This window comes from Montipora foliosa, chromosome 11 (genome assembly GCF_036669935.1).
Source record: "Montipora foliosa isolate CH-2021 chromosome 11, ASM3666993v2, whole genome shotgun sequence".
NCBI classification, from domain to species: Eukaryota; Metazoa; Cnidaria; class Anthozoa; order Scleractinia; family Acroporidae; genus Montipora; species Montipora foliosa.
The window spans coordinates 10,589,172-10,599,171 of record NC_090879.1 but is presented as its reverse complement, the minus strand read 5'-3'; the positions used below and the strand labels follow the sequence as shown (position 1 = coordinate 10,599,171).

The window sequence follows — 10,000 nt, the reverse complement described above, 5'->3', positions numbered from 1 at the left end:
CTTCATGTTAGGAGGACTTCAGGGTGTGCAGTGTATACACGGAGACAGGTCAGTTAAAAATTAAAACTCATCGGGGTTTGCCTCATTGTTAGAAGATTTTTCATGAGAAACCCGCAGATAGTAACTAGAAATTTCTTACTTAAGCTTTCTTTGAAAAAGAGGTTTAATTTGCAAAATTCGGTAAGTGTGTTGTGTGCTGTTATCCCATGCATGACACTAAGGAAAAAGAACGCCAGTCCTTCTTATCCGGATAATTACATCTTCTGCAATTTATTTCCTAGAGAGCAAGTTGACCGCGAGCAAGCCTTGGATGATTTTAAAACTGGAAGGGCAAAAATTCTTATAGCAACAGATGTTGCTTCAAGAGGATTGGATATCCGCGGCGTCACGTGAGTCTTTTTTGGTTTTTGATAGTAATTACATGTAATTTTTGCAAATAATAATTTTCTCTCTCTGTTCTTGGGGCCTGTTTCTCGAAAGTCCCGAAATCTTTCGGGGCATTTTCGGGTGTCGCAGTTCCTTTTGTATCTCAAGAACGGAGAGGATTTAAGTCGTCAAACTTCACAGACATATTCCTCCAATTAATATGGGATACTACGTGGTGTAAGCCTCGCACAAAACGAGAGCGCACAAAACGTTCCGTTAGCTGTCTTAAAACTTTTGTTTAGGCCTAAATTAGGCCTAATAAGAATACAGAAAGTATCTTAAGCAAGCATAAAAGCTAACCTTAGGCCTAATTAAGCCTAAACAAAAGTTTTAAGACAGCTCTCGGGACGTTTTGTGCGCTCTTGTTTTGTGCGAGGCTTACACCACGTAGGAATTTCTTTTAGTTAGCTTGAAAACATGTTAAAAGATCGCTTTTCCAAAACAAGCGGTTGGCAGTTTCCCAAATGGCTTTTCGGGCCCGAAAGGTCTTCGGGACTTTCGAGAAACGGGCCCTTGGATAGACTGCGAGTAGTCTCTAATTTTCGGGCGCTCCCCCTCGGGTCACGTCTTCTCGCAATTTCGCTCGCTCGCCCGTATTTCGCCCGCCCCACAATCCATCGCCGAAAAACTAGTCGCAGTCTACGTTCTGGATTTTCTTCCTGATGCTTGACCTCTGGCTTGGTTTTTTTCGTTCAACTCTATAGCCAACGGGATTCCTTTGTTAAATAGGCTAGTCTATTGTTTTTGCACGCTAAATATCCAAATTAGTGTTGTTCTGGCTGCCGTCGTCGTTGTCGTTGCTTAAGCTCCCTATTGAAGGGCTCGCTGGGCAGACATAAGATGATTTCCAGATTTATTTCTGTAGGTGCGTACTCAATTTTGATTTTCCTCGGAACATAGAGGACTATGTCCATAGGATTGGCCGCACCGGAAGGGCGGGGTGAGTCTGTCAGTTGTTTTCTTTGTTTTCTTAACTTTTGTTGCTTTCGATTTTTAAACGGAGTCTGGTTTGGTTTAGGAAAAAGGGAACGTCTTTAACGTTTGTGACGCGAGATGACTGGAGACAAGCTCATAAACTGATTAACATCATGGTGGAAGCAAATCAGGTATTAACATCGTAGAAATAATAATTCAACTGTTGTTCATTCTTTTTCATCCTGCGAGCAGAGCCTCTCTAAAACTCGCACTTCGTGTCTCCGTGTGGCCATGTAATATCCTCGATATTCAACTTACACGATGTACAATCTACCTCAAAGAAACAAACATTTGAAACATTCAGAGTCAGAGAAGATTAAGAAAAGGCGAGGCAGAGAGTCGACCTCGTATCGGTGACTCTACATTTCAGTTTCTGATATCCGCCGACAAGCTCCCGAAAAGTCGAACTTTTAAGGGGATTGACATCGTGGTACCCAGCAAAACAACTGAGAGCTAACCGTTTTCAAAGTGGTTTTTGGACCTAAATACTGTAGATCAGCGCGTTTTCGCTCAGAAACGCTATTTCTTGTTGAACTAAAGCTCTAATTTTGCAGGTTTTCATTCTTTTTACAGCGGTAAGCTTGTCAAATTGTTGTGTAATTGTTACGAAAATGTCTAATGTGATTTTGAGGGATGGCCATGAGTGTTAACCTAGGGTGCTTTTTATTAAGCCAAAATTTTTGGAAATTTCAGGATGAAAACAAATGGAAAGGTCCGTTTCGGTTCGGTCCGGCCGGAATATTTTTGACCACCTCTGGAGGTGGAACTCTTTGACCGGTCGGTCCGGTCCGACCGAAACGTGCCGTTCCATTTACAACTAGATGCTTCTGTGAAGCATACACTGGGTTGCCTGTGGTACGTGCTACAGAAAATCAGAAGGCACTGAATTGTGTAGACTTGCCACAAGTCGACCTCACGATAATCCCAGGAGAAAATGTTTCGGCGAGCCCGCGCGTATCTAGACGAAGGACTTTTCGAAAGTCTATGAATTGTGTGGTATTGAAATACAGCATTCCAGTCTCTGAAGAATAACAAATAAAAGAGAAGCGAGAAACATTGGCTTCTGGGCTGACATGTTGATAATTTTCAAGTTCCTCACTTCTTTTTACCACAAGTGTGCCCTCTGAGCATCTGACAGCTTTCTAATGCTAAAGTTTACTGAAGTTAAGCCCTGCCGGGCGGGGTTAGTGTTTGGATGGGAGACCAAAACAATGTACCCCTCATAAAAAACAGAAACATCTGACCGAAAATACTATTAACGCTAACAAATGCGAACTCAGCAAGGTACAGATTCTGTTAGCTTGCTTTATGCAAAACAAATATTGATGAAAAAGCAAATAACTATTGATACACAGTTTTCAGAAAGAGCAGAAGGAAGTTTCCCGGACGGTCGATCGAGAATGAAATATTTACGGCATGAAAACAACATTAATTTTGAACCGTGAATATAGAATATAAAAAGTTACGATCAGCGACAAACATTTTCGGAGATTTTTGCTACGTTCAAGTAAATTGCAAAATCGAAAGTGAAATGGCCGGAATTCAGCGGGCGCCGTGATTAAGTTACCGCGGCATGTTTACTCGCCAAACAGTGAAGCATCTGTGTCAAATGATGGCAAGATACCGGGTTTTTGAAAGTTTCTTTTTCTGTGAAGTGTTATAAAGTTTGACAATGAAATGAGCGAAGTCAAAACAAAGATCACAATCGCCCAACTCTTGTTTATGCAAAGTCAAAATTTACTCTCCAAGACGCGTACGACGTTATTTATCACCAGGTAATTCCATCATTTTGGAAATAGCAGCTACTTTATTATTCATCTGCGTCACAAGTTTTCACTGATTTTGGGGCTCATTTTGTTGAAACTCAAGCACGCTTCCAACAGGCCTGTGAACCCTTCCTGCTTACAGATCAATACTAAAAAACTTCTCCCATATCACATTTCAACCTTAAGCTCGAAAATTCAATACACAACATGATATTATAATTCACAAAGCCAGAAAATACCACAGAATCCTTTTCCAGCGAAAATTTTATTGAAACAAACAACATATTTGCTCTTAGAGGCGAAAACCTCTTCCTATTTCATTGCGTGCGTGAAGACAAGAAACTCAATCGTGTCAAATTACCATGTACTTCAGGTAAATACAGCTCACTTTGATCTCGTCTCGACGGGCGATAGATTGTTGTCGAAGTCCATTACTCGTCGCTTTTGAGATTCCTGCCTAGTTTATCCAACTGACTTTCCATTATTGAGCTCCATAAGGGTATATTTTGTTTAAGGATCCACTAAAACGCCATTCGCGTTTCATGACTTTCGACGCCATTGCAGGCTAAGTTAATGATTCTACTGTGTCCACCAGAGAAATCTACGCAGTTCCACTACCCTCTCGATCCTAAGAAAATACGCGCAGAAGACTCTATGCACAAAGACACCACTTACCAGGGGAGTGACAGGCAAGACTTTTACCGACACGGAAAAAAATACTAAAAAAAAAAAAAAGGAAATCGACCTAATTTCCGACTGGGTTTGCAACCCAGTAAAAATTCGCTTTTCCAGTCCCGCTTCACTGTGGTGTAACCGAAATTTTGGTCGAAACGTAAATGGAACGCTTCGGTCCGGTTGGAAATTGACTTTCGACGAAAAATGTCGTTCCATTTTTCCTTGGTTATTTCCACTGGTCTCCGACCTGTTGGTCAGGCATAATGGAAAGCACCCCTAATCACTCCGGTCAAACCGGTTTAGGCACCGCGCGCATCTTATTTTTCACAATGCGAACATCAAAATAGAGCTTTCAGTACGAAAATCAATATGGCGTCTAGGAGTGCGATCGAGACTCGGCCAGGGTTTGAAACTGTCTCCAAGCAACGGCTTGCGCATACTCAATAAAGACTTAACACGATTTCTGACGAAGGGCTAAAGCTCGAAACGTCAGCTTTTAGAATCTCTGTACGGTGGCCAATTTACATTATCAACTCCGTTGATAAAACCAAAATTTTTGTTTACTTTATTTTTCGTCGAGTTAAGAAAGGCCCTGCTGGTAGGGTGATTCTTTTTGTACCCTTCTTACTTTGTTCTCACACTTATTAATAATTTATAAGTTAATAAGCCAACTGCATCGCCCCATTCGTGAGGTCTGAAATCAATAATTTCAAACACATGTGTTTTGAAATCAATTAATTTCAAAAGTAACTACAAAATGGCTCTTAATTATAATTCTAATCTTCGAAAATACGACCTGCCCGTTTGTTTTTAGAATGGGTAGAATTCGGAACAGCACTGGCCACACAATCTTCTTCCTCCTCCCAGCTTTTAGGGGGTCTAAATCTGCCCTTCGCAGTCTCCATCCCAACACGGCAACGAGTGCTTGCTCACAGCTCTCATATGCCTCTGACCAACCATGAGGTTTTCCAAAAAAATTTGACATGAAAAAAAAAAAAAGAGATTGAAATTTTAATTTCTTTTGTTGGAGATGTAATTTCAAAAACTCGTGTGTCGTGCTTCATTGGTTTTCCAAACGCACGAAAACATTTAAAGTGTTTTCTTGCGTTTGGAAAGCCAATGAAGCGCTCACACTCGTTTTTGAAATATTACTTAAGCTGTTGTTGTAACGCAGCCCTCCTATAGGTGGTTTTTCCGTCACGTCATCGACGCCAAGTTGGTGGAGTAAAACAAAATATCTCTCATTAGCTCCTTTTGTTCGTCCATCAGAAAATGTATGTTACAAAATTGTTATCTGTTTCTCTAGAGATTGGTTGCAAACCATCTATGAGATTTTTTGTACAATTTGGCCTTTGTTGGATATTCCAGCGTAGCAAGCGTTTACGCTGAGAGTGTTTCATAGCAAAGGACAACGGAGGAACTGAAGCTCCGTCGGTTTAGCCTCCTGATAAATGGGGCGAGAGTCGCCGTAGCCTTACGGAAACGCGTGTTACGTAGGCTACCATTGGCTTTGTTGAGTGTCTTTTCGCGAGGTGGATTTTCGAAAATGATATCTGGAATACCCAGCAGTTCAGTTAATATGGAGTTTAAGAAAGCACGATGGCTACGGCGACGCAAACGTCACTTCAAAATATGAGTTTGAGCTATCCTACGTGTAGTACGATGATTCCATCTTGTTTGTGTCGTACAGTATGGACGAAGCCTCCTATAACCGGATTGGTACGTACGTATTTGAAGTAAAGAGAGAGAATGAAAGATTCATTGTTATATAGCTGAGTTTCTCCCCCCAGAAGCGCGCGCTCTCATTGGTTACTTCGAGGTCACATGACATCTAACAGCAAAACTGTTTCCCGCCAAAAGTCTCTGAGCGGGCAACAGTGCAAAATCTATGACGTCAGAGGGTAACAGTGCACTGTTACCCGCGAATGATGACCGACGACCGCCGTTGCTGTTGCCGCTGCAGGTTTTCCAGTCATTAAGTGTTTACTGTTGTATGCCCGCCTTGTCGCCAACTTCAAGTTGTTGGGGAGTTTAAGATACCACGACGACTACCAAGACGAAAACGTCACTTCAAATTATAAGTTTGAGCTATTCTAAGTATTTCATGGTTATTCCAGCTTGTTTATTTAACAATTATTCCATAAGCGCGCGTTGGATATGAGATGGTAAATAGCCAACGAGGCGCGTAGCGCCGAGTTGGCTATAACCAGTCTCATATCCAACAAGCGCGAATGGAATAATTGTTTTATTAAATTCCTTCAACTCCAAAAATTTGGAAGTACGAAATACGAGCGGAAAAAGCGAGCAAATACGAGCGAAATCGAAAAAAACTTGATGAGAACTGATGCGATGTTGTGTAATACCTTGTTGTCAGACAGACGCAGGCTCATCACAAAACATTTCTTGCCTTTTCGCGTACTTCTAAACGTCGGAATTGATCCAAACTTTCCCCAAAAAAAGTTTTTTTTCTCCTTTTTGGCTTTATTCAAAGAGTAATTTCGCATTCCGGCGAAAACATTTTTAGTTTAGCAACGCTTAACGCAATCATTTACCATATAAGGTCAAACCAAGGTATATGAGCTGATAACCGAGATTGAGTGAACCAATCAGAGCACGCGAAATGCATTATCCGAGGTTGAAAATTTAATAATATGCATTATTATTCAATACATGGTGGCAATGTCCAAATATGGTCATAGCGCGCTCAATATTCGTCGTGCGTACTCAACAGATATCCTGCGATGTACGTAATTTTGTGTGTCGCGGAGAAAGTGGTAGTTTTTTCAGCCTTTCTTCCCATTAAACGTACAAATTTGTGCTTTGTCAATTTGTTGAATAATAAAACAATTATCCAGCTCAATCTTGCGGAATATCGCCTGATTTTAGCCAACTCGGCCGACGGCCGCGTCGGCTAAATATCAGGCGATATTCCGCGCGATTTCGCAGGATAATTGTTAAATGTGGGCGAAGCGTCCTATAACTGGATTGGTACGGACGGATTTGAAGTAAAGAGTGAGACTGAAAGATTCACTGTTGTATGCCCGCCTTGTTGTCAAAACCTCGAAACTGGTCATTTCAACCCTGTAGTTGTTGGTTTGACGAGTACGGACCGGAGAGAAATTTCTCTTTTAACCAATAATGTTACTGCTTTTTGGCGTTGTCCTTTCTCAAGCCCCCGACTTGGAAAAGCAATACGCCTTCTGATTGGTCAGTGGCCCGATTATCTTTTGTTCATAGTTATTGGGACGTTGGCATGTATTTTCATATTTTATCGCTGGTTGTTTTGCAGGAAGTTCCCGATGAGCTGGCAGATATGGCGGAACGATATCAGGAATTCCGTGATCGTAACGGGTACGATAATGGCGGGGAGAGGAGAGGTAGAGGAGGAGGAGGTAAGATCGTCATGTTCCCTTCAGGCTTTCCTAGCCTAATGCCTGACCTCTTAAACGCCCTTATTCGCGGTCGCAGTCTGAGCTGTTAAGGGCGCGGCTCGACGAGGTCGGACCGAAGGAGCCGTGCTACCGGCTAGGCGCCCGGCCCCTGAACACGACCCATGTATGACCTCGGAGCACAGTACCACAGCCGGATGGAATAGGCTAGGGGTCGATTTTGCTTAGGGAGGAAAACCGGAGTACCCGGAGAAAAAACCCTCGGAGTTAGGTTGAGATCGACTGAAACTCAGCCCACATACCATCTCGGGGCCGAGAGGGTTGAACCTGGGTCGCAGAGTTGAAAGGCACGGTTGATAACCACCAAGTCCTTAATCCTGACTAGGGTGTTACACACAGTACTAACGAGGGCTAATTCCTTTGTCCTGTTGTTGTTTTGTTTTGTTTTGTTTTTTTGTTAGGCGGGGGTAGCGGCTGTTATAACTGTGGTGATAGTGGTCACTTTGCTCGCGAGTGTCCAAAGGGGGGAGGCGACAGGCGAGGCGGCCGGGGAGGCGGCCGGGGAAGAAGAGATCGTCAAGACTTTGGTATGGTCAGCAATGGTTATGATCAGGGCTACGGATTTTGGTAAAGAGTTGATGCGCACCCTGCCTTGATCCCCGCATTGATGTTCAACCAAGTGCCTTCTTGGGAAGGCCCGGGAGCTTTAACCGATTCAACGTTCGTTTGGAGCCATTTTCGTCCCAATAATTTTCCATCTCAGGGATTGTTGAATCAAATTGGACTGTTGGCCCTAATGTCATACGAGCTTTTGGGAGACGCGTTCCATCATTGCTTTCGCGTTTTTCCGTAACCGTTTACAGGCTGTCGCCTGTTTTCTCTGTCTTACCTCGAAAGATTATTGCTTTAAGTCAGACAGAAATCCCTGAACACGTTTCAGTATGTAACTGACATGTCTTTGTATACTTAATAGTATTAATAGATAAAAACCCATATTTGACCGACCTGACGATGATGTTGTGTTAAACATTCTGTTCACCAAAACTGTATTTGCTAGAGTTCATTCTTTGCATAGCTTCGAAGGTGAATACCATGTCATCCTGAGGGTTTTGGTCGCACCCAACCAGAGAAAGTCGCTGTCCTTGCATCGAACCGAGCGGACGGGCATCATCTTCAAGAGTAGCAAGAATTTGTTCACGGCGCTCCCTTAATAGGCCATTTCCGAGTTCATGTCTGCCTCCTCTTCAAAGCGAGTCTAAGTGCGAAGTTTTTCTTATGAAAATTAGTTTTCATTCATACGTAAAGTAGAACTAATTCCCATCACAAAAACTTCGCACTTAGACTCGCTTTGAAGAGGAGGCAGACATGAACTCGGAAATGGCCTATTATGGCACTGGAAATTTGTTTGCAGATTTAAGTACAGCTGAGTATTAATCTAGACTGTGGTACTCTTGAAGCGGCTCTCAATCCACTGCGAGGCAGTTAATTTTCTCTTAAAGACTTGAGATGGGAAGCTTACGTCCGATTTCGGCTTATTATGGGCGATTTTGACATTTTACCCAACTGGTGCGACCACCGCCTTGAAACCTTAATTTCCGGGTGCTTTGAGTAGTGCAAGATCTTAACATTGTTGACGATTGTAAGGGTGATAGATTTTCTTAATTTTGGTAATTGCATTCATAAGTGTTGAAACTAAGAACTGTTGTTTACATCTTGTGTTGTGTGTTGTGTTTTTTAGACAATCCTTTTTGCATTAATAATAATCTGTATCCAAAAGGGTAATGCATTTCGGGAAAATTCGTTTGTAAAATCATGGTCGTTAATTTAAAAAGGACTGTAATACTAGCAAATTGCATCAGCTAAACAAAGAAGCGTTGCAAAACTAGACAGTTCTTGTCGAAATACTGAGCACCCACTTGCGAATAATTCTTGGTTTTCACCCACTTAGAGAAGGCATCAATGTTGGATGGCAACACAATACAATTTCTTTTCGCATAATTTGCATAATAATAAATTTTAGATCCCAGCGGAGAGACAGGTTATTGTTCTTGCCATCCAATATGGCCGCTGTGACGTCACATGCAAACCAGCATAGCTCCGATGGAATTTTTCCGCATATTCTGGTTGGAGTTCCTTCTCCCTACAAGACCGCTTTTAATCTGAAATGATCCTTTGACTACAATCCTTATGGCAGCTTTTCTTTTTTTACTGGAAAAACGTTATCATTGTCGCCTTGACAACTTAACATACAAATCTCAAATAATTGCAAAGAGTAGAATTTCAATAAAAAAGGAGATTGCAATAAGATCAAAACCTTTCAGTTTTTTCTTACCCTAAAGGATATTTTCTCTTTCTTTCTATACAGCTTCTTTTTTTCTTAAAAATTTAAAATATTCTGGAATGAACTGTTAGCGTTCTGGCAACAATGTGTTGTAACAGCGGGACCTTTTGCTTTCGCAACGCGAAATGTTAAGGCCGGCGCAAGCCGGTATAAAGTAATTTTGTCCGTCAAATGCGGCTTTTTCTGTAGCCCTTTGTCGTCTCCATTGTGTTTAGTTCCCCATGTGATTTGTTTTCTGATTGTCACTCGTCAGCTAGCCCATCAAGTGAGTTGATTTCGGCGTATGTTTCTTCAATCTTTGTCTTGAAGTCGTCTATGTCTTCTAAAAGCTTGTCCTTTTCTCGTTTCAACGCCAAAACCTGCCGCTCACTTTCATCTGCTTCTTTTCCCCTGGTTTGCAACAAATCGCTGAGGAATTTAACCTTTTC

The 10,000-nt window shown here is 42.0% G+C and overlaps 2 protein-coding genes across 3 annotated transcripts in view; one reads left to right on the top strand and one right to left on the bottom strand.

Annotated features, from left to right (window-relative positions):
- LOC137977694 (probable ATP-dependent RNA helicase DDX43) overlaps positions 1-8,233 on the top strand; it is a 33,355-nt gene extending 25,122 nt beyond the window's left edge. Inside the window, exons 18-23 of one of the 2 annotated variants that reach the window (XM_068824997.1) lie at positions 1-48; positions 282-389; positions 1,292-1,366; positions 1,445-1,532; positions 7,132-7,234; positions 7,693-8,233. The exon at positions 1-48 is cut by the window's left edge and continues 21 nt beyond it. In XM_068824997.1, the coding sequence (XP_068681098.1) occupies positions 1-48; positions 282-389; positions 1,292-1,366; positions 1,445-1,532; positions 7,132-7,234; positions 7,693-7,862 (592 nt within the window). In that variant the 3' untranslated portion in view covers positions 7,863-8,233. The remainder of the gene's footprint in view (positions 49-281; positions 390-1,291; positions 1,367-1,444; positions 1,533-7,131; positions 7,235-7,692) is intronic. The other variant, XM_068824998.1, reaches the window with a different exon arrangement.
- Positions 8,234-9,416: 1,183 nt separating this feature from the next.
- The window catches only part of LOC137977696 (tropomyosin-2-like), a 9,024-nt gene continuing 8,440 nt past the window's right edge, over positions 9,417-10,000 (bottom strand). The window contains exon 2 of the mRNA XM_068825000.1: positions 9,417-10,000. This exon is cut by the window's right edge and continues 132 nt beyond it. Within this exon, the coding sequence (XP_068681101.1) occupies positions 9,815-10,000 (186 nt within the window). The 3' untranslated portion in view covers positions 9,417-9,814.